General features: G+C 40.0%; 1 protein-coding gene across 2 annotated transcripts in view; it reads left to right on the top strand.

The window, feature by feature from the left end:
* ankfy1 (ankyrin repeat and FYVE domain containing 1) overlaps positions 1-24,318 on the top strand; it is a 38,374-nt gene that overhangs the window by 10,845 nt on the left and 3,211 nt on the right. For both annotated transcript variants that reach the window (XM_061963113.1, XM_061963112.1), the window contains exons 5-23: positions 3,769-3,892; positions 7,505-7,654; positions 7,735-7,900; positions 8,029-8,233; positions 9,859-9,927; positions 10,080-10,282; positions 10,364-10,461; positions 13,604-13,805; positions 13,882-13,980; positions 14,076-14,229; positions 14,652-14,820; positions 18,252-18,370; positions 19,090-19,246; positions 19,314-19,514; positions 21,349-21,525; positions 21,611-21,758; positions 22,008-22,098; positions 22,198-22,322; positions 22,394-22,540. In XM_061963113.1, the coding sequence (XP_061819097.1) occupies positions 3,769-3,892; positions 7,505-7,654; positions 7,735-7,900; positions 8,029-8,233; positions 9,859-9,927; positions 10,080-10,282; positions 10,364-10,461; positions 13,604-13,805; positions 13,882-13,980; positions 14,076-14,229; positions 14,652-14,820; positions 18,252-18,370; positions 19,090-19,246; positions 19,314-19,514; positions 21,349-21,525; positions 21,611-21,758; positions 22,008-22,098; positions 22,198-22,322; positions 22,394-22,540 (2,804 nt within the window). The remainder of the gene's footprint in view (positions 1-3,768; positions 3,893-7,504; positions 7,655-7,734; positions 7,901-8,028; positions 8,234-9,858; positions 9,928-10,079; positions 10,283-10,363; positions 10,462-13,603; positions 13,806-13,881; positions 13,981-14,075; positions 14,230-14,651; positions 14,821-18,251; positions 18,371-19,089; positions 19,247-19,313; positions 19,515-21,348; positions 21,526-21,610; positions 21,759-22,007; positions 22,099-22,197; positions 22,323-22,393; positions 22,541-24,318) is intronic.

The raw sequence follows: 24,318 nt of genomic DNA, 5'->3' as shown, positions 1-24,318 counted from the left end.
CAGTCATCACACAAGATAATCACATTTACATAATTTATAATCCAGGGTGTGGAGGGGGGCGCCGGATGTAAGTGTCAAAAAGACAGCCAAAAGAGTTTGATATGCGAGCACCTTAGAGGGAGCGTTGCTAGCACGGCTGCGCTAGCATCACAGCTAACGTTAGCCATGCTGCTACCTCTCTGCTGGGAGAGGACGTATACGTATGTGACGTATGTCGTGACAGTATGTGACGTGTGTAAGAAGGTGCGCTTGTCTGTCTGTGAGAGGGAGACACAGGAAAGTGTGAGAAGAGCCTGTCGTGTAATGCCAGCAGCTAAAAGCAACTGCGTGAGAATTGTGGATGTGTTGAAGGTGTGCTGGAAAATGCGGAACGGAAGTTACGGAGCAGCAGAAAAGTATGGAATGTATTATTTAAATCGGTGCGTTGAAAAACACGGACCGGGGTTTTTTTTAAAACTGGATCTGGATCGGCATTTTCCCATGCCTTGCCGATACGCAATTTTTGGCAAATATCGGCATCCGATCCAAATATCGGATCGGGACATCCCTAATCCTGACGTCACACTTGGTTTGCGTTGCTGAGAGCCTTTCTCTCATTAAAAGCCACCAGTGTCATCTTAAATTGTGAAGATGGCTGTGCGCATATAGATCCAGAATGTATTAAAGTACGTCCACAGAGCAGACCGGATGCCTCCGCTCCAGACAACCCTGTGCGTATAGATCCGCCACCATCAAATACATCAAGGGGAAACCCGGAATGTACGGTAGTTAAACCGGATGTATAGCGTAGCGCGTTTATTTTGTGATTGGTTTAAGAAAGTCACTTGAGATGTTTTAATGTTGAATCGACTGTTTGCAATAAAAAAGTCTCCTTTTGACTTCCTGCCGACCGCCTTTCGTTTCTGTTGAGCTTTTATGTTGTAAATGAGTCACAGTAACAATCTAAAATCTAAATGTTATGTTATCACTGCACCTTAAACGTAATCTGAACACGGAAGTGAAGCACCACCCACGCTGAACGAACGACACGTGCAGCAGGCATTTAAAGATCGACATCTGCAGGGATGTCGTCTCTTCTCGCTGCGATAAATAGTCCTTTCTTGTCAGGAGAACAACTTGCCATGGCTTTGAACCTGATATTTACATATGGTAGCCTTCCCTTTATCTATTTCTGCCCGCTTGTGGCTCATCTGTAGCAAGTGAACTGCAGCAGAGTTTCCCCCGCTACAGCACAGGCCGAGGGTCAGAAAGGGCACGTGTGCGTAATCGGCCATTAAAAAAAATTAGTGCCGTTATTGAAATTTATAGTTAACGCGTTATCTCGTTAACTTTGACAGCCATAGTTTGTGTGGGTGGGTGTGTGGGCTGTCAAACGATTGAAATATTTAATGGTGATTAATCGCATTGTCCATATTTAACTCAAAATTAATCACAGAAAGATATTAATTACAAAACATTTCATTTTAAAAATTATAAGTTTTAAAGTTTTTAATATCATGACTGGACAATTAATTTGCTTGAATGAAATATTTTTTAAACTTTATGATTTTTGAAACGGCTCATCACGAAAAGGATATAAACACGTTTTTAAAGAGAATAAAAAAAAATACTTCCAGTGCGTTGGTGTCTTGCCAGATTTTCTTTTTTGTAGGAATACAGAATTGTTATTCCTGCTTTAGGAGCAATTGCATTTCGAGGAGAGGAGCTATACGTCCATGTTTAGATAGCAGTTTCATGCATTACCGGTAATAACCAAATATGTGAATTGTTACGATCATGCTTTGATTGTCAAAGATGTTAGGTGATATTTTTTCTTCATGATTAAATGTTTCTGATATGTTGTACAAAATAGTAGTAGTAGTTTATTTTGGACATGTTAAACAAAGCAAAATAGAAAAAAGGAAATAATCTTGGTAACATTACAGTAAGGTAAATAAATATAAACAAGTATTTCACAATGAAAACATAAAAAATGAAAACAATACATAATGTTTAGGTTTTTTCAAATCCAAAAAGGAGTGGGAAGAGGTGAAAACATATTTACTCATACGTCTTATAAATCAAATAACTAGCTTTCTTATCATTATTATTATTATATAAAATAATAAATTACCGGTCTTAATAAAATATATTATTCATAATGTTTTACCCACTTTCCTCACTTGACACTTGTTTTGCTTTATATGTAATTTGTACTGTTTCTAGTTCCACAAGATCTTTAAATTTCAATATTTTTCATTGTAAGAAAAAAAATTTGTGTAATCCTTATGAATGACCTTAGTGCTTTCTTCTGCAGGGTGATGAGTGGATATAGTGTGTTTATGTAATTATTGCCCCAAACCTCTGCACAGTAGTGCAAGTTAATGGCATTCATATCCCTGCATGACAATGTTTTGAACTTCTCTACCTACTTATTAATAAAATGTAATATTCAGCATGTTAAACATTCTGCAATTGCGTACTATCAATCAGAAGAGGTTATAAAAGAATATACCATAGTGATGGTACCGGTAATATTTTTTAGTCAACTGAAATTACCCGATGTGGGCTGCAGAGGGCAGTGGCAGGCATGCCCGTAGTATTAAACCTAGTGCCGCTCACACTGGTGAATGAATGATAGGTGGTGGTCGGAGGGGCCATAAGCGCAAATTGGCAGCCACACTTCCATCAGTCTACCTCACGGCAGCTATGGCTACAAATGTAGCTTACCACCTCCAAGTGTGAATGTGGAGTGAATGAATGATGGGTTCTCACTTCTCTGTGAGCACTTTGAGAGTGTAGTTGATAGAAAAGTGTGTATAAATCTCATGCATCATTATTATTATTCATATTACTATCATCAGTAACTGGACGTCATTACTTTTTTCCCAAAACTATGGAGTGGGCCGATGTTCAAAAACGTTAATCGTGCATGAAAACAATTATCGGCACAAGTGGTAGAAATGGATAGAGATATGTATGTATATATAATGTACAAATATTAAAAGACAATGAAGGCTTTAAGGAGAGAAAGTCCTACTGGAGCAGCAGTGCACGCAACAGTGATGTCAGGCTGTCTGAAGCTCTCGCTATTTGTCATGGACATCAAGCGGCAGAAGTAAAGACTCTCTAACCACGGGTACAGTCTCCAGTTACATGCTAGATATGTTTCTAGTTGTTTTTAATTAAAAAAAAAGTCACTAGAAGGATTAGAGAACTCTCTAGAAACTTGAAACATTCTCAACATAGTACATTGTAAAATAAACGGCAACAGTTGAAAAAAAAAAGAGCAAAACCATATAATATAAAAAACATTGTCACTAATAATTAATAAGACAGATTTTTTTTGAGGTATGTATTCCATTTTTTTGTGCCTTTTTTTTAAAGAAAATAATATGCATTATCTCAATTTGCAACTTATTTGATGACGTCAAATAAGTTGTATAATTGCCCCTCCCTACCACACCTCTAGCCACGCACCCACAGGTATGTTGGGAATCTGGGGAAAACCCTTCCTTTTTTCTCCCATGTTGATTCTCGTTATACTTTTTTCAAAGTTGTTGACTATAACTTCCAGTATTCCCTGCTCACATCACAATAATACAATGTTTACAACTGCACTGTATCTTAAGAGTTACTTCAAATGTAAACAATAAGCTTCATGACAGGCATTGCAATTTTTCTGTGTCCAACTAAACTCAATGTTGTCATTATAAAGGGTATAGGAGCATTTACATATCACACCCATTAATGAGTCCAACATATGTAAGTGACTATATGTGTGTTTAGGTGTGAAAAAGGTGTCATGTCCTCCGTGAATGTCAGGAACTGCATTAGCTTCTACCAAACAGCTGAGGAACTAAAAGCCACAACACTCATGAACTACTGTGGGGAGATAATAGCCAGTCACTGGGTGAGTTCTACACACACAGTTCTACAGTACTCTTCTGTATTGCCAACATTCTATGTACATGCATTATGTACATTATATATGCATATATAGAAGGCACATTTACAACATAAAAATCATTTAAAGTAGTTTGCAATAAAAATTATACATTTTCCAATGCATTGCGATGAGCACATAGACAATCGTTCAAATATCAATTATTTACTAAGTTAAAGGCCTACTGAAATGCGATTTTCTTATTTAAACGGGGATAGCAGGTCCATTCTGTGTGTCATACTTGATCATTTCGCGATATTGCCATATTTTTGCTGAAAGGATTTAGTAGAGAACATCGACGATAAAGTTCGCAACTTTTGGTCGCTGATAAAAAAGCCTTGCCTGTACCGGAAGTAGCAGACGAGTAGCGTGACGTCACCGGTTGTGGAGCTCCTCACATCCGCACATTGTTTGCAATCATGGCCACCAGCAGCGATAGCGATTCGGACCGAGAAAGCAACAATTTCCCCATGATGCTGTGAGAGGCGGGTGGGACCTGATATTCAGCTGGGAATGACTAAAACAGTAAATAAACACAGGACATATATATACTCTATTAGCCACAGCACAACCAGGCGTATATTTAATATGCCACAAATTAATACGGCATAACAAACACCTCCCCCCTCCCGTCCATATAACCCGCCAATACAACTCAAACACCTGCACAACACACTCAATCCCACAGCCCAAAGTACCGTTCACCTTCCCAAAGTTCATACAGCACGTATTTTTCCCCAAAGTTACGTACGTGACATGCACATAGCAGCACGCACGTACGGGCAAGCGATCAAATGTTTGGAAGCGTACTCACGGTACCGTGTCTGCGCATCCAACTCAAAGTCCTCCTGGTAAGAGTCTCTGTTGTCCCAATTCTCCACAGGCCAATGGTAAAGCTTGACTGTCATCTTCCGGGAATGTAAACAATGAAACACCGGCTGTGTTTGTGTTGCTGTAGTCGGCCGCAATACAGCGCTTCCCACCTACAGCTTTCTTCTTTGCTGTCTCCATTGTTCATTGAACAAATTGCAAAAGATTCACCAACACAGATGTCCAGAATACTGTGGAATTTTGTGATGAAACAGACGACTTAATAGCTGGCAACCATGCTGTCTCAAAATGTCCTCTACAATCCGTGACGTCACGCGCTGACGTCATCATACCGAGACGTTTTCAGCAGGATATGTCGCGCAAAATTTTAAATTGTACTTTAGTAAACTAACCCGGCCGTATTGGCATGTGTTGCAATGTTAAGATTTCATCATTGATGTATAAACTATCAGACTGCGTGGTCGGTAGTAGTGGGTTTCAGTAGGCCTTTAAGTACAATAATGCAGACAGTTCTAAAATGCAGATCTAGCATGGACACACACAAAGGAGGAGAGGAGAACATGCCAACCAGCCAAGCTAGCTTGAATGTGAAGTAGTAAAACAAGAAAATAATAAATACTTTGTACATTAACTTTTGTGCGTGCACGTGCGTGCGCATGGGAAATGTGGGTCATCGGGGTATTGTTTTTAAGTCTATAAAGCACTTTGTGTTGTATTTCTTTTATGTAGGAATAGGACTTTATAAATAAAGATTGATTGATTCATTAAAAAGCTGCGGTGTGCAGCAGGTGCTTTCTCCTCGGCACGGTGCGCCTTAACAGTCTCAAGCGTTCCAGATCAAAACAGACTCTTTATTATTTCCGCCCAGTGTTGGGTTAGTTACTGAAAACCAGTAACTGGTTACAGTTACTAGTTACTTTATTTAAAAGGTAACTCAGTTACTTACACCAAAAAGTAATGTGTTACTGTGAAAAGTAACTATTTAGTTACCGGTGCTTTTTTTTTTTTCTCTCTCTCTTTTTTTTTTTTAAAGGCTCCCATTAATGCCCTTTTAGCCTTCATTTCAGTACTGTTATTGCACTGGGGAATAATACAATCTGTTGATCAACTTGCATTTGCATCATTGAACTCAGAATGCAATGTGGTCTAGATACAACACACAAAGACAAAGATATGTTTCAAAGGGCAAATTTATTTCAGGCCTGAACAAATTGACAAAACTATTTTAAATATCCATCCATCCATCCATTTTCTACCGCTTATTTGGGCTTTGTACCAAGGATGTCGTTGTGGCTTGTGCAGCCCTTTGAGACACTTGTGATTTAGGGCTATATAAATAAACATTGATTGATTGATTGATATTCCCTTTGGGGTCGCGGGGGGCGCTGGAGCCTATCTCAGCAACAATAGCTGCAACATAATGGCACTTTAACTTTAAATAGATAGGATCTTTGATCCAAGACACAACTTACATTTAACTAAAATGTTATTTTCTTTGTGCTCGACAAAAGAAAAATATTGACAATGTCTCCATGTTAAGAAACTCGACTTCTGGCTTCGCCATGATGTCTTGTTAGTTGTGTGTGTGTGCGTGTGCGTGTGCGTGTGCGTGGGTGTCCCTTTAAGATATGACAGCATGTGAGGTGAGTGGGCGAGAGAGGTGAGCGAGCGGCAACAGTGAGTGCGTGCAGGTGCTCTAGCTTGGTGGATGGCTGCGTCCAATAAAGTTGCAACAAACCGCCGGCCTCGTCATTCACCCTCAGCTGTAAAGACTCACTTCCGGGTAAAGTGAAGGTTGTTAGCCCCGAAGTACATAGGCCCTGGAGGAACGTCTCCCCTGCGCCCCTCAACTCCGGTCTGGGAGCCCCCCACCCACAGAAAGCACGCCTCTTCTTTTCCTTGTGACACAGAAGGACGACACCGCAGTATTTCAATAAAACACACTCAGATCTTCTGTTTCTAGCCGATACTACATAAAAAATAACGTAAAATAACGCAGCAACGCATCATGTAGTAACGGTAACTGAGTTACTTAATATAAAAAATAACACGTTAGATTACTAGTTACCGCCGAAACAACGGCGTTACAGTAACGCGTTAGTCCCAACACTGCTTCCGCCACAGAAGTTATATTTTCGCCAGGGTTGTTTGTCTGTTTGTTAGCAACATAACTAATCAGATATAGACAAGAGTTTGAAAAAATAGAATTCCTTTTCAATTATGAAACGGAACACACTTCAATTCCTGCTGCGTCTTTTTCTCCACTTTACGGAGCTCCACACCCCCACATGCCGGTCCCGCAGAGGATTCCGTGAGATGTAGTTCATTTTCAGACCCGTCAAAGCAAAAAAGCCAGAAAAAGCTCAAGTTTTCATACCCTGTGCATTTGTCTTTTTTAATAATTATTCATGCTTGTCGCGTCGGTTAGTAGAGCGACCGTGCCAGCAACTTTAGGGGTTCCAGGTTCGATTCCCGCTTCCGCCATCCTAGTCACTGCTGTTGTGTCCGTGGGCAAGACGCTACACACCTGCTCCCAGTGCCACCCACATTGATTTAAATGTAGCTTTAAAATGTAGATAACGGGTTTCACTATGAACAGCACTTTAAATATCTAGGGGAAAAAAACGCCATATAAATATAATGACCTTCACTTCTTTGAGCCATAACACAGCTTTGAGTATTAACACAGCTTCACAATTGTCGTTTTGTAAGCAGGTACAGTAATTGCTTATCTCTTGTCTGTGTCAGGATGATCTGAGAAAAGATGATTTCAGCACCATGAGTGCGCAGCTTTTGTACAAGATGATCAAGTCTAAAACGGGCTACCCTCTCCACAAAGCCATCAATGTTGAGCGAGAAGATGTGGTTTTCCTCTATCTCATTGAGATGGACTCTCAGGTAGGTCTGTTGCTAACAGCTACTAATTGTGTAATACAAGTTTCCCACTGAGCTCTAATACATATTTTGTCTGTTCTTAGTTGCCTGGCAAGCTGAATGAAGTGGACAACAATGGCGACCTGGCTCTCGACCTGGCGCTCTCTCGGAAGTTGGAAAGTATCGCAACTACTCTGGTGAACAACAAAGCTGATGTTGATATGGTAGACCAGAGCGGATGGAGCCTTCTGCATAAGGCTATCCAAAGAGGTTAGAAGTTACTACTTCAATTTTGTATCACCTGGCATATTAAATAGGAAAACAAATGACCAACAGGATATATTTTTTCTAAACTAATTGCTGCTGATAAACATCTTTTCTATCATTTTTTTCCCCAGGTGATGAATTTGCCTCCATCTTCTTAATTCGTCACTCAGCTCAGGTCAATGCTGCCACCGTGGGCGCGGTGGAAACTCCTCTTCACCTGGTTTGTTCTTTTAGCCCCAAGAAGCACTCTGCCGATGTGATGAGCGGCATGGCACACATTGCAGAAGCTCTGCTCAAAGCTGGAGCCAACCCCAACATGCAGAACAGCAAGGGCAGGTTAGTTGCATGCTTTATTTTAGGGATGCACCCCAATGAAAATTCTTGGCCGGAGACTACTCGTGTTTTAAGAGTCTTGATCTCTGCCGCTCTATGATGTTATCGATGAACAGCGAATGCTGCTGCTCCAGCTGCGCTTCCCGCTAGGGCTGGGCGATATATTGATATACTGTACGCGATATATTGCGGGTTTGTCTCTGTGCGATATAGAAAATGACTATATCGTGATATCGAGTATACGTTCTCACGCAGTTGCTTTTAGCTTCGGGCATTACACTACAGGCTCTCCTCGCTCTTTCCGGTCTTTCCTTCTCACAGACAGCAAGCGCACCTTCTTACACACGTCACATACTGTCACGTTATACGTCACATATGTATACGTCCTCCCCGAGCAGAGAGGTAGCAGCATGGCTAACGTAAGCTGTGATGCTAGCGGAGTGGTGCGAGCGGTAAAACAAGAGAATGAAGGTGTGAATCTGGTAACAAATGGAGGAATAATTAATTCCAAAGAAAAACAGCAGGGGGTCTATCATCTGGCAGTGGTTTGGCTTCAAGTGGGAATATGTCGAACAGACAACCGTAATTTCTCAAGTGTGGGGCAAAAGCGTTGCTATAAAAAGTAGCATTACTGCTGTAACAAACAGTTCAGGGTGTCCCAAGTTACCGGAGTGTGTTAGGTAAGGAGGAGGAGTTTTGTCCCTCCAGAGTTGCCGTAGGGCTGTGACGTAGGGTGTGTGTGGTTGTGGCAGGAGGTGTGTGATGTTGACATTAAAGAAGCGGTGGCTACCGAACCTGCTCTAATGTCTCCCGTTTATTATTTTATTAGATAAGTACACTGTATAGGCGAACCCAGGACACTCGGCTACACTGCTAATATGTAGCATCATTTGAAAAGTCACCCGCTAGACAATGAAGAGTGCTTACTCCGCACGTCAATATCTCCGTTTGGTGCCACACGTCCACACCATCAAAATGCCGAGGCAAACATTTCCAGATCAACACCGTATGAAAACATTTTTGATTTTTTTAGTTGGGATTTCCTTCTCTGCATGAAAGTTTAAAAGTAGCATGTATTAATGCAGTATGAAGAAGAATGTTTTAATGTAGACACATAGAATCATCATACTGCTGTGATTATATGCATCAAGTGTTCATTCAAGGCTAAGGCAAAATATTGAGATATATATCGTGATATGGCCTTAAAATATCGCGATATTAAAAAAAGGCCATATCGCCCAGCCCTACTTCCCGCTGACAATGTCCTCTTAATATTGTTGTCCGGGGGTCTTTCTCGAATATATTGAATTTCGACCAAATAGCAGACACGTTGTATTTGCTCCAGACAAGTGCGTGCTTCTTGCTTTTGTCATCACAACATCCTGTTTCGGCCGTGCTGTTTTGCTGATAAAAGTATTTTATCCGAAAGTTGAAAAGGTGATTTTTGGCATTTTTTAGTGGTTGACATGTTGGTGCATCACTTCTTTATTTATATCTAATTATTATCTCTATTCTTCCATAAGTCTTGCATGTATGGTAAAATTGACAGTCAAGAATCTCTAAAGTTATAAACATGTGAAGAGTACAGTCTGTACAGTTTAGTTTTAGTGTTTTCTTTCTTTTGTCAGAACTCCTTTGCATGAAGCTGTGGCTTCAGGGAATGAGCCGGTGTTCATGCAGCTACTACAGTGCAGACAGTAAGTTAAATTTTTTGACACTAGCACATATCACATAAAAATGTTCATGCCATTATGACTGAGGAGCTCACACATATTTTAGTTGATTTCTCACTGCTCAGCATAAATGTCATATGAATGAAAATGAGCCTTTATCCAATCAATGTTCTCAGTCTGGACCTAGAACTTAAAGACCACGAGGGCAGCACAGCTCTGTGGCTGGCTTTGCAATACATCACCCTCTCTTCAGACACTTCTGTCAATCCGTTCCACAATGACGGTCCAGTGGTCAACGGCACCTCATTTGATGAAAATAGCTTTGCAGCACAGCTAATCCAAAGGGGGAGCGATGCTGATGCACCTGATATGTCAACAGGTGTGCATCCGTTCTGTCACTTTCTAATACATTATGGTTATATTGCGTTTTCAACTGCTGTTATATTCTTTTCATTTGCAGGAAACTGCCTAATGCAAAGAGCAGCTTGTGCAGCCAATGAGGAAGCTGCTCTATTCTTAGCCACTCATGGGGCAAAGGTCAACCATGTTAACAAATGGGTGCGTACAACATAACTAAACACACACTCACTGTCTGGTCTGTACCTCGCTTTTTGAGCCACAGTTTTGCTGTATTTTTTTTCCCGCCTATCAAAATGATTGCTTTATTTTGTTTGTCAGTAAAATCAGAAACATTTTGCAGTAAACAAAGTGTAACCGGTGTACTGGATACTATAGGACTTTTTTAAAGTTGGAAGTTACTAAATACAACACTTTGAAATGGTAAATTGTCTCTTATTCCTTGACTACTCGTAACACCAGTGATTCTCATCAGTGGTTTGCCAACAGGACCCATCATCACACCTTAATGGCAAGCAGTGAGCTAAATTGCAGATTTTTTAAGCTCAAATAACTTTTATTTAATGAAAAGACATTAAAGTGCAGTTTGAATTTGAGGTAGTGTAAAATAACAAAGCACCACAAAACAAGTTCAATGATAATTTCAGGGAAAACAAAATACATTTGTATCCATAATTGTGGGATTAAATTTATTTTGTACAACTTATTTTGTGGCAAAACACAGTCAAAATTGTGTTCAGGTTTTCAGTACATGGTAAATCTGAGAAGTTGAATCAGAGCAAACATATACAGTAGATACAAGGTGTGATTCAAAATATTAATACAATAAAACTTCTGTTTTTTCTGTTGAATAACTCTGCAGGTATATTTAATTTCCCTGTCAGGCCAAAAAGTTCAGTCAACATAAATTTGCTCAGGCTGCACAACGTGAGGTGGATTGGGGGTGGTGGGATGCTTTTTCTCAGCAGGAGAATTCAACGAATTGGAATGTAGATTTAAATTGTTTCTCAACTTCTATGCTAGTGCTGAACATAAAAAAAAAAAAAAAATTTCATTAAATTTTTTTCTTCTGTGCAATGTGCAGAGAAGAGAGGGGGAGGCATTGGTAGAAGCACAATGGTGCTTGGACTTCATGTCACTCGGAGGGCTTTTTGCTACTCTGAACACACACCAGGGTTTCCCGAGCGCTTTGTTGTTAACAACAAAGAGCCACCGCCTAAACTAACGTCTTAACAAGCTGCTACGCTTCGTTCTGCCTCGTCAGTACGTCTCTGCAGCACCCAGGATTGTCCAACCCACAGAACCATCTGATTGGTTACACGCAGAGCGGTAACAGCCAATCAGCAGTGCGTATTCAGAGCGCATGTAACAGCCAATCAGCGGTGCGTATTCAGAGCATAATGTAACAGCCAATCAGCGGTGCGTATTCAGAGCATAATGTAACAGCCAATCAGCAGTGCGTATTCAGAGCGCATGGAGTCAGTGCTCCTGCTGTGTGGTGAGCACATAGGTGTTTTGCAGGTGAGCATAAGGCAGCGGACTCGCCCTAAATTATAATAAACACCTCTCCAACTCAACATCACTGAGCCCGTTGACGTTCTAGAAACATAAGCGGAAGCTCAGCTTTCTCGCAGTCCTTGAGGTGAAGGCTAATTAGCTTTTAGCGTAACGTTAGCTCACTGTGTTCGCCCCACATTAAACGGACAGCAAAGCCCTGTCTGTCTGAGAGAAAGACAAACATTGACCTACAGTTAACAACTAAGTTATTTCACTTTACATTTTTATGTGTTGATTGAGCTGTGTTGAAGCAGCAAAAAACGACATTATGTTAAAAGAAGAGTTTCCTGAAGCTGTAACTGATAGTTGATATAATAATGTAACTGCATCATAAAGCCTACATGAACTCCATGGTGTTCAGGGATGAATAGTCTCTCCTATTGTTATTGTACTATTTTTTCAGCTATAGTTACATTAATCATTACTTATGTAGCAGCCTAGTTTTGAATGGCAGGGTACCTGCTATCACATGTTGATAAAAATATAACATTTACAAAATAGAAATCAACTACAAGCAAAGCAAGGCTGTAATAAATTAAGCATGATGAGTTGAGCATATGTCATTATGTGGCCCCACTTTTAACTTTTTTTTTTTTTTACAGTAAGTCATACATTTGACTTATTAAGTAATTTTTTTGTCATTATTTTGACTTAGTAAGTCATTATTTTGTCATATTTTTGACTTATTAAATTACTAAGTCAAAATATTGACTTACTAAGTCATAATTATGACATACTTAGTATCTCAGGTAACTAGGACTGTTTTGTGTATTGTTTTTCCTTTACGGAAAAAATATCGAGATATATATATATATACGGTATATAGTATATCGGCATTCAGCATATGGAGCGGAAAACACAACCAAAACTTGTAGGCTTCCTCACGGGAAGAAGCCGGCCTACTTCACCACAGTCTGTAGTCTATTGCCCCCCAGGCTGTGGTGGCAGCGATGAGATGGAGACGTGATGGCGACAGGCCGAGTTACGCTGTTCTTTATACCCACCCACCCCCTTCCACCTGGAGTGACACCAACTTAACTAACACATTTTCTAGGGGAAACACTGCACACACAGCACAAAATTAATTAAAAAAGCCTTAAACTGTAATCCGTGAGAGCATAATGCCCCGTACGGTCCTGTATTTTACAGCGTACCATTGCATCCCTACTAAATATAGCGATAGAATCACTAAGATAGATAGATAGATAGATAGATAGTACTTTATTTATTCCTTCAGGAGAGTTCCCTCAGGAAAATTAAAATTCCAGCAGATGGCAACACTGATCCCTCCTGCTATGTCTTCCGTTTCTCTGGCAAACCAGGTGTTAGACTCGGACTTAGATCAGACAAACATTATTGATCCACAAGAGAAATTGTTCGCAAAACAAGAATCTTTAAGAAGCTGTAATGTAATGTCATTGGAGAGGATAGCTCACGGTATATTCTATCATTAATCAGGGTTTACGTGGGGCATTAAAAGCATTAAGTCGTTGAATGGATTTTGTGAAAAAAATGGCCTTAAAAAGCATTACCGGTAAATTCAATGTCCAGAGACATTTAAAAAAAATTGTAAACAATTGTAACCCTAACCCTATGTGTAAGAACCCTGTTAATGTATTTATTGTATTTTTGGAATGAAAAGCATCGGTTAAGCAAGGTTATCACAGCAAAACATCAAATTTTGTGTGACACATGTTTCAGGAGACTAGAACAGTTTATTTGTTGCTATAATAAATTGTGTAGTTATTGTAATCATGCCATAAATGTGATATGTAAATCATTTCAGGGGGAAAGCTCTCTTCATACAGCCTGCCGCAGTGGCTTGGCTAGCCTGACAGCAGAGCTGCTACAGCAGGGAGCGAACCCTAACCTGCAGACCCAAAAGTCTCTGCCTGACGACACCGTTGGTGTGGCTATGCAGACCCCCCTCCACATGGCAATTGCTCACAACCATTCAGATGTGGTCTCTGTCATCCTCGAGCAAAAAGGTATAGGCATTTATTCACATTTGAATGTCTATGCATCAGTGAAACTACTTGTTTATTCTTCATATTTGTATTGCAGCAAATGCACTACATGCCTCCAACAATTTCCAGATCATTCCAGACTTTAGTCTCAAGGATTCTGTGGACCAAACAGTATTGGGCCTTGCCCTATGGACAGGTACATGGTAGCGTCTTTACAAGTAAATACTGTAGCACAGTTCTATGATTTGTAAGTCTGCATTGTGAGGCCTCACTTTGCCATTCCGCTGTCAGGTATGCACACCATAGCAGCTCAGCTTCTGGGCTCAGGAGCTTCTATCAATGACACCATGTCCAATGGACAAACCCTGCTTCACATGGCCATACAGAGACAGGACAGCAAGGGTGCCCTTTTCCTTCTTGAGCACCAGGCAGACATCAACGTTCGGTAACAGTCTAAACATTCTGATGCATTCATCAAACTTTTCATTCTACGTTTGGGTGTTTGTCTTTTAAATAGGTCTGTCAAAGCTAATGGGTTTATCATTGCGATTGATCCCAAAACATTGTTAATCATGCATAAACACATATTAATTGCGATATTGTACGGCATAGGATGCCATACAATGCAAATGTCAGTGCAAAGATTAGTAAGGAGACTATGGATGTGCTTGCTGGCAAATTTCACTTCAAAATAAATCCAGATGAGACTTTAGATAAACTTTACAAGTTTTGAATAAAAAGATGAAATGCTACTTTCAAGAGTCAGAAGAAAATGAGATTATTGGTCAAAAACAAGTTTAGCCACTTTCTTTTATTTGACTTTGCAATACATTTGAAACAAACATTTATGTATATTTTCCTTGTCAGTACTTTGGAGGGACAAACTGCACTGCAGTTGGCCATCAGCAACCAGCTGCCACTAGTAGTGGATGCTATTTGCACTCGAGGAGCTGATATGTCTGTGGTTGATGACAAAGGCGACACTCCTTTGTGGTTGGCTTTGGAGAGTGGCCTGGAAGATATTGCATCCACGCTGGTAAGATGCATGTACATCAGTGGTACAGTATAATGATGAAAATTCCGGCTCTTTGTGGAGAGCCATCTCTTTTGGCTCGGCTCACTAAATTTTTTTTATTTCCGGCTCCTTAGATTTTTTTGTTAGTATTAGTATTTATATGGTTTTATTAAGAGACTTAACATAACTTAACATGTACAATGTACATAAATACATTTTAAATAAAAAGACACGTTTTAGTTTTTGAAAAAACACAAATTTAACCAAACATCACTCAACAAAATATAACTTAAAGGCCTACTGAAATGCGATTTCCTTATTTAAACGGGGATAGCAGGTTCATTCTATGTGTCATACTTGATCATTTCGCGATATTGCCATATTTTTGCTGAAAGGATTTAGTAGAGAACATCGACGATAAAGTTCGCAACTTTTGGTCGCTGATAAAAAAAGCCTTGCCTGTACCGGAAGTAGCAGACGAGTAGCGTGACGTCACAGGTTGTGGAGCTCCTCACATCTGCACATTGTTTACAATCATGGCCACCAGCAGTGAGAGCGATTCGGACCGAGAAAGCGTCGATATCCCCATTAATTTGAGCGAGGATGAAAGATTTGTGGATGAGGAAAGTGAGAGTGAAGGACTAGAGGGCAGTGGGAGCGATTCAGATAGGGAAGATGCTGTGAGAGGTGGGTGGGACCTGATATTCAGCTGGGAATGACTAAAACATTAAATAAACACAAGACATATATATACTCTATTAGCCACAACATAACCAGGCTTATATTTAATATGCCACAAATTAATCCCGCATAACAAACACCTCCCCCCTCCCGTCCATATAACCTGCCATTGCAACTCAAACACCTGCACAACACACTCAATCCCACAGCCCAAAGTACCGTTCACCTCCCCAAAGTTCATACAGCACATATATTTGCCCAAAGTCCCCAAAGTTACGTACGTGACATGCACATAGCGGCACGCACGTACAGGCAAGCGATCAAATGTTTGGAAGCCGCAGCTCCATGCGTACTCACGGTACCGCGTCTGCGTATCCAACTCAAAGTCCTCCTGGTAAGAGTCTCTGTTGTCCCAGTTCTCCACAGGCCAATGGTAAAGCTTGACTGTCATCTTTCGAGAATGTAAACAATGAAACACCGGCTGTGTTATCCGGCATAACAGTCAGGGGGTGCATTCTACGGCGGGGGTGCGTTATCCAGCACAACACCTGCCGCAATACACCGCTTCCCACCTACAGCTTTCTTCTTTGCTGTCTCCATTGTTCATTGAGCAAATTGCAAAAGATTTACCAACACAGATGTCCAGAATACTGTGGAATTTTGCGATGAAAACAGACGACTTAATAGCTGGCCACCATGCTGTCCCAAAATGTCCTCTACAATCCGTGACGTCACGCACAGGCGCCATCATACCGTTTTCAGCAGGATATTCCGTGCAAAATTTATAATTGCACTTTAGTAAGCTAACCCGGCCGTATTGGCATGTGTTGCAATGTTACGATTTCATCATTGATATATAAACTATCAGACTGCGTGGTCGGTAGTAGTGGGTTTCAGTAGGCCTTTAAAATGTGCAACAATGTACAGTGAAAAACAAAACGCAAAATCTTCCACAATGGTAAATGACTTAAAATCTTGTGTCATCATTTTAGCCAGTGTCTCATCAATTGAGTCTTGTTTTGCTGGGGTCATAGCCTTTTGCAAAAACATGCTCATAGAGTTCTGGGATGTAGGTCTACTAGGTGGCTGTGGTGGTGATATACTGGCTGATGCTACAGACATAGGAGCAGCAATAGTTGACACACTGGCACCTTCATTAGCAGAGTCCCTTGCTGGTCATTTTTCTAACTCCATTAATTGCACTGTTGAATGATTAGTTTGCATATGCATGTACAGGTTGTTTGTGGAGCCTGCTCGATATGAAATTTTTATTTTACAAAGTGTAAACTCTGCCTTTCCGGAGTCTAACACAACAACAACAAAAGTGTTGAAATGTTTCTTCTTTTCCTGCTGTTACTCATCGTCAGTAAAATGGTATAATCCTCTAGTGCTCGTGTCGTCTCCCTCCCTCCTGTTTGTGTGCCCTGCTCTATGTGTGCTGCATGCAATTGTGTGTAACCCCTCCCAAACCCCCTCCTGCTCAGTGTCGTCACATAGACGCTGCCACAGCCACACATGTTGACCAATACAGCTTAAAAAGACAAATAAAACAAATCGATCATTGTTGTTCACTTCAAAGAGACAACTCTCTGTTGCAACTGACCCATCACTAGTACAATATATTATCAGGATGCTCACATTAGGGTCTTATGCTGACGATTCTGATACTGATCATCCATGATTGAGATTGGCCGATTACCATACCATTCATTAACAGTGCATTTTTCACTTAATGTATGGTGAATTATGTTATAACTTTAACAATATCAACACTGTATTTAAACAATTTTCCTATTTTCTTTTATTACATACAATTGTTTGAGCAATACAAAGTCAAAAGTACATAATAACTAGACACAATTAAACACTACTGATTTAAATCATTTGTTCTTTGCCCTCAATATCCTCCTGTTCTAGGGTATTACCTGAGTTTGTAAAGATTTCTATAAAATAAAAATATTGACCTCCTCACTTTAGAATTAATTATACTGATGCTACTCTTGGCATAGACACCGCCAATTTATGGATTGGTCCGATCGTGCCGTGTAGTGACTGTCAATGCTGACACACCAACAGTTAATGTTATCTTCTCTTTAGCTCTTATTAATATACCTGTTAATTTCCTGTGTAATAACCGTTTACTTTCTGCTGCAATGCACTTCCATCTACACTTCTTAAAGTTTACTAAGCACTTATTTCTTGGTGTTGTTTCAAGCTAACTTAGCGGTTAGCTTAGCGGTTAGCCTGCCTGCACCTGGTTTGCTTAAGGTGTGTAAAATGTTTAGTCTCATTGTGATTATTGATAATGATACTTAAGATACCAATACATGCAGTTTATTGCTGTAATGGAGGTGATTATTATTAGTTTAGGAGAGTGTCTCCACATTGTGTATGTAGACACACAATTAGCTGCTAGCCGTTTGTCAGCCAGACACGATCGGCATGGATGATCGCCATTAAAAGGCATTAATCGGCAATGGCCAATCTCGTACTATTTCACAAAATTATGCCCATACCGATCAGCAGATCCTTTGTATATTGTACAGTATACATGCAGTTACAGAAGCTATAAAGGAACATTTCTATCCTCATTTATTGCACACATTTTCTTGTTTATATATCTAGAAAACGTTTATCCCCAAATGAATTTGTATTAAATTAAGAATTTAAAAAGAATAGTGTATTCAGATCATCAACCCAAATATTTTAAATTAGAAATTTCCAAAAAATAGAAACCTTTTTTAATTTGTGCCGTTTTTATCTGTTTAAAGGTTCGTCATGGCTGTGATTCGACATGTTGGAGTGAAGGTCCTTCTGGCTGCCAACAGACCCTCCTGCACAGAGCTGTTGATGAGAACAATGAGGTCTCAGCTTGCTTTCTCATTCGCAGGTTTGAAACCTCATTACTGTTACTGTGTGGATAACTTACTTATTTTCTTCACTGTGTGGATAACTTACTTATTTTCTTCACTGTGTGGATAACTTACTTATTTCCTTCACTGTGTGGTAACCTACTTATTTAATTCAAATGTGTGAATAACTAACTTATTTTTCTTATTGTGTAGACGACTTACTTATTTCCTTTACTGTGTTGATAACTTACATATTCCTTTAATGTTTGGATAACTTACTATTTCATTTTCCTGTGTAGATAACTTGCCTATTTTCTTTATGTTGATAACTTATTTATTTCATTATGTGGATTACTGTGTGGATAACTTATGTCTTCACTGTGTTGATAACTTACTTATTTAATTTACTGTGTGGATAACTCATCCATTAACACTCTTGCTCAAACATTTGGAACAGGTATCTGAAATATCAGCTAACAGTGTGTTGATAACTGTGTTAATAACTTTAGGAAACACATATTACCCTTTATCCACTACTCTTGTAAAATGCCGAGAATGGTTAAATTAAATAATATAAATTAGTTGAGTAATACAGTGAACTCCCTTCATAACATTTTCTAGACATTCTGTATATTATTTTTTTTATTTCCTCCTTAAAATTCGCAAATTGGAACTATAAATATAAAAGTCCATGCTGTATGTGAGTATTTATTTCCACAAGATGCACCCTAACGTAATATATTGCCTGTCGGCCCAGTGGTTGTGACGTGAACAGCTCTCGACGGCCCGGCCCAAATGGAGAAGGAGAAGAAGAGGCTAGAGATGGACAGATGCCTCTCCACCTTGCTAGCAGCTGGGGACTGGAAGATGTGGTGCAGTGCCTTCTGGAGTTTGGAGCTAATGTGAATACTCAGGTCAGTCTCATCCAACTTGTATTTGATGACAATGAGGGCTTTCTAAAACCTGGTCTCACTTTGTCAGGATTCTGAGGGTAGAACTCCTATCCATGCTGCCATTAGCAGCCAGCACAACGTTATCATTCAGCTCCTGATTTCCCATCCAGACATCCGTCTTAACATCCGTGACCGCCAAGGAATGACACCCTTTGCCTGTGCCATGACGCACAAGAACAACAAGGCGGCAGAAGCCATTCTCAAAAGAGAACCAGGTGCTGCTGAACAGGTAGGTTCAAACTAGAGTTAGATTTTGGGAAAAGAAACATTGTTGTCCGCAAACCATACAGGTGCTATATCAACCCTCTGCGCATTTGCTCAGCATAGACATGATCACGTGTATCACCGCTTTCGTTACATGCTAGTTTAGCTGCTAGCAAAACAACTAGCAAGTCATCACAGATTTAATTTCAACTAAAGATATGAACTTGATAGTAAATAAACCCAGGTTTCTACTCCTCGATGTTGTGCTCATTCATGTCGATGGTGTTTTAACGCTTAGGGGACGTGCTGTAATGAAATAAAACATACATATTCGACGTTGATGAAAAATACTTTTAATGGTGGTCGCTGTTTTGTTATGCAAGGACAGCGTCTGCGCGTACATGCTGCTTCTGACAAGATAGTAAGCAGGGAAAGTAGAATGCAAAAATGCCACTGAAGAAAAAGATAACACCTGTTACTGGTCAGCACAGTATTGTAGCTGTATTTTCTGTTTCCGCTACTACTGATTAGACTAGTGATAGTACCTCAATATAGCCTGTATGCACTTCTGATGCAAAATAAGCGCATCTACTTTCTGCGTCTTCTTCCTAAAAAAAAGTTAGCGTTTTTTTCAGCTGTAGCGAAATGTCTGCACTTTTCAGATGACAGTTTCATAAACTGCAACATTTGCACTACTGGCAACAAAACAGGCGCATCGATTATGGTTAAGAATGTTTTGTTTGTGTTAAAATCAGCACTTCTTTTGAGATTTTCTAGTAATGGATGTAATAATTTGAATTTGAATAATTTATTGGTGTCATTAATGTTACAAAATTCTATTTTATTTGAATTTTGTATCTTGTGAAAGTTTTATTTAATTTTCACATACATTTTCAACATATTTTTAATCCATATAGTTAATATAGGAACTCAAAACTTTTAGAAAAATAAAAATATAAGAACTTGAAAGAAATACATTTTTTAAGAGGCTCAGCGTTTTGCAACTTGCTCTGTTACATTTTCAAACAAAAAATACAACAAGAACACCGCAGGTTAGCTTATGTTACCATTTAGTGGTTTAACAGAACATATTTTTAAAGTATCTTTATTTTTCACAATTACTAATTTTATTGAATTAAAATTGCTCACCAGTCTGGGGAATTTGCTTGTCGTTCATACAGCGCGTGCACAGACACAAAGCAATCCAAAAGAAGCAACTTATGTTGTTAGGATAGAATATATATTCAATGATAGTTAACGTTAGCTATTCAGATTGCTATCATTAGCTAGCAACATACAAAGTGAATGCGCTTGCACATGTTACATATGGGTGTAGTTACATCGTTACGTGCTGAAAGACGTAAGTGGGCAGGATGAAATGCTTAAAATACTTTGGAAAGTTAGCGCACTGTAAGCATCCAGGTAAAGGTTGCAAACAGCCCATTTTAGTGGGGACCCACTGAATTTTTACCCACTACATTAAAAACCTATCAACATCACTCTGTAATGTAATTGCATGTAATCTGATGTCAGTCATATTATGTGACTTTATGTGTAGCTTAGAACCATATGACTTAATTAAAAAAAAACTGGGACAGGCATGTTTAATTTAGGGTTGCAGTAGGCCTTATGATGGCATTGTGTTTGTGTATGAGTTCACATGTATGTTACTGTGTACATTGTTTGAGTGTTAATACAATTTTGTTATTTCGGACATTTCATATTGCTCCTAAATGTATTCATTTAGGGGCACCTGTGCTCCTCGTGAAAAAGCTAAGCATACAGACCTGCATTGAAGCAGCAATTACCCTCCATGTTGTCAGAGCTTTCCTTCTTATCACCTCCATTTGTTTTTCTAGGTTGACAACAAAGGGCGAAATTTCCTTCACGTGGCCGTGCAAAATTCTGATATTGAAAGCGTACTGTTCCTCATCAGCGTGCAGGCTAACGTCAACTCCAGGGTTCAGGATGCAGCTAAACTCACGCCACTACACTTGGCTGTGCAGGCCGGATCAGAGATCATTGTCCGAAATCTGGTATTTACATAACTTTTTTCATTCATTTGCCTGATGAAGAATCACATCCTGTGTTTAATGGAGCATCTTGCCTGTGACTGTCCAGCTGCTTGCAGGAGCTAAAGTAAATGAGCTGACCAAGCACCGACAGACTGCCCTGCATCTGGCGGCTCAGCAGGACCTGGCCACAATTTGCTCTGTTCTCTTGGAGAATGCCATTGACTTTGCAGCTGAGGACGAGAATGGCAATAACGGTACATATTGTTTTCCACATGATGTTTTTGTACACTTGCCTGTTCATGGGACAGATCTAGTAGGGAGAGTTTGTACAATTGAATAAAAAGGCCTGAATAAGAATAGTACGTCTCAGCAGAGTGTAGATGTATTTTTCTGCAACAAAATGTGATTGGGAAGACAATGAAGTTGTGTCCACTTTGTTCTCTGCTGTATGTCTCAATGCAAAGAGAAGTTAAAAAGGGCTTCCTTGTGTTCTGCTTTGCTAGCTCTTCATCTGGCTGTGATGCAGGGCCGCCTTAACAATGTCAGATCCCTCCTCACTGAGTCCAATATTGATGCGGAGGCCTTTAATCTCAGGTAAATGTCTTGTTTTTCTTAGGACTTCCAAAAAATTATTCTTCTTGCATTCATAGCCCTCATTTTTTTTTTTTTTTTAAACAACAATGATGAATTTAGGGGTCAGTCACCAATGCACGTGTTAGGCCACTATGGTAAAGAGAACGCTGCTGCTATCTTTGAGTTGTTTCTGGAGTGTATGCCTGAATACCCTCTGGACAAGTTGGATAACGAAGGCAACACAGGTAACCTGAGATGATATTTTCTTGATGGCATCGCAGCTGCACAAATCAATGTAACACTTCTTCATTTGCAGTTTTGCTCCTGGCTTACATGAAAGGAAACGCTAACCTGTGCCGTGCTATTGTGAGGGCTGGTGCTCGCCTGGGTGTCAGTAATAATCAAGGCATCAACATTTTCAACTACCAAGTGGCAACTAAACAATTGCTCTTCCGCCTTCTCGGTGAGTTCATGTTTTACTCTTGCACATATAAATAGGGCTATAGTGGCAAATGTTGGGTGTATTCATGTTGGAATATAATCTGTGATCATATATAGTAGGGAATGGGATTAGGAACTAGGATGTCATGCTACATAAATCGGATAACGTTAAGGAAATGGCTCAAATAACTGATAAAAAATAAATAAACGTTTCAATGAAGCGAGATTACCAATACTGTGCTGTAGGTGGGTTCGTGTAACCAAATCAATCGCCCCTTTTCTCTTGTCGTAAACTTTCTCTGAGATCAATGTAAACAAACATGGTGTCAGACATTTTGTGTGCTATTTTCACCAAATGTTCTGCAAACATTCCGTAAAGAGGAAAAAAAATTGTACTTCAACACATCAAACCTTATCAGCCACCTGACATGCCAACAGGGTTTTGAAAGCCTACAAAGACACCTGTTACTGAAGAAGCTGCCCCAAAGCCAGCCGCAAAGAAAAGTGTGCACAAACTACACTTAAATCTGCATTTTTGAATTTTTTTAAATAAAAATAAGTAATCACTGTCAGGGTCATAAGCAGGAAGTTATCTGTATAGGTTTAAAAAAATATATTCCCTAATGGCCACTAATTATCTTTAGTTATTTTTTTCATTGTGGAGCGAACGGTTCTTTATTATAGCTGTTTTCACAGGCAAGATGAGCCTTCAGATGTTGCAATATTCCGTGATTGCGTTAAATAAATAGAACACTTCTTCAGTGTTAAACCTTATCAGCCACCGGAACAACAACATCGCTACGAAGGTGTTTTGAAAGATGACAAAGATGCCTGCTGCTGCAGAAGCTTCCACAAAGCCAGCCGCAAAGAGGCTCACGGCTTGTTTCTATCGGCGCAGCCTTTGTAACGTTCTAAACGTTTGCCAGAAACGACCTGAGGACCAAAGTGATCTGTGATGTCATCATGAAAATGATGGCGCTGGACGGCCAGCCCTTTACCATCTTAAAGATACTGACTTTTGTCAGGACAAATGTACACTTAGTCAAATACACTTTTTGGTAGCTCGTATGTGCACAAACTACCCTTAAATATACATTTAAAAATAATATGTACCGGTATGCATGAGTTATCAGTGTCGGTCTTAAGAAGCAGGAAGTTATCGATGATGGCTTGAAAAATAAAGTGCATTCCTAGTAAATAGAATCAGAATCAGAATCAGCTTTATTGTCATTACGCAAGGTAACGAGATTGAGGCCATTCCATACAGTGCGATGTGTGCATGCTAGAAAAACAATGTGCAAATATATAAAAATATAAAAAATGTAGAAGTGCAATGAATATGGTGTGAAATGAATATATACATGAAAAAACAAACAAAAAAAAACAGGGTGGTTGGTGGAATGGGTTATTGCACCGAAGAGAAGGCAGTTATGAGGGACAATGGGGCAGTCCGTTCAGGATGGTTATGGCCCTGGGGAAGAAGCTGTTCTTTAGCCTGTTTGTTTTGGTTTTAATGCACCTGTAGCGCTTCCCAGAGGGCAGCAGGTGGAACAGGTCAGAGCCAGGGTGGGTGCTGTCCTTGATGATGGCACTGGCTCTGTTGAGGCAGCGGGAGGTGTAGATGTCCGTCAGAGAGGGGAGAGGGCGGCCGATGATCTTCTGAGCCGTCTTGACCACTCTTTGCAGCCTCTCCCTGTCTGCTGCAGTGCAGCTGCCGTACCATACCGTAATACAGTAGGTCAGCAGGCTCTCTATGGACGAGCGGTAGAAGGTCAGCAGCAGGTCAGGCTTCAGGTTGTA

Source organism: Nerophis lumbriciformis, linkage group LG09, assembly GCF_033978685.3.
Source record: "Nerophis lumbriciformis linkage group LG09, RoL_Nlum_v2.1, whole genome shotgun sequence".
NCBI lineage: Eukaryota > Metazoa > Chordata > Actinopteri > Syngnathiformes > Syngnathidae > Nerophis > Nerophis lumbriciformis.
Note: the sequence above shows the minus strand (reverse complement) of the source record. Positions and strands in the feature narration are given on the sequence as shown.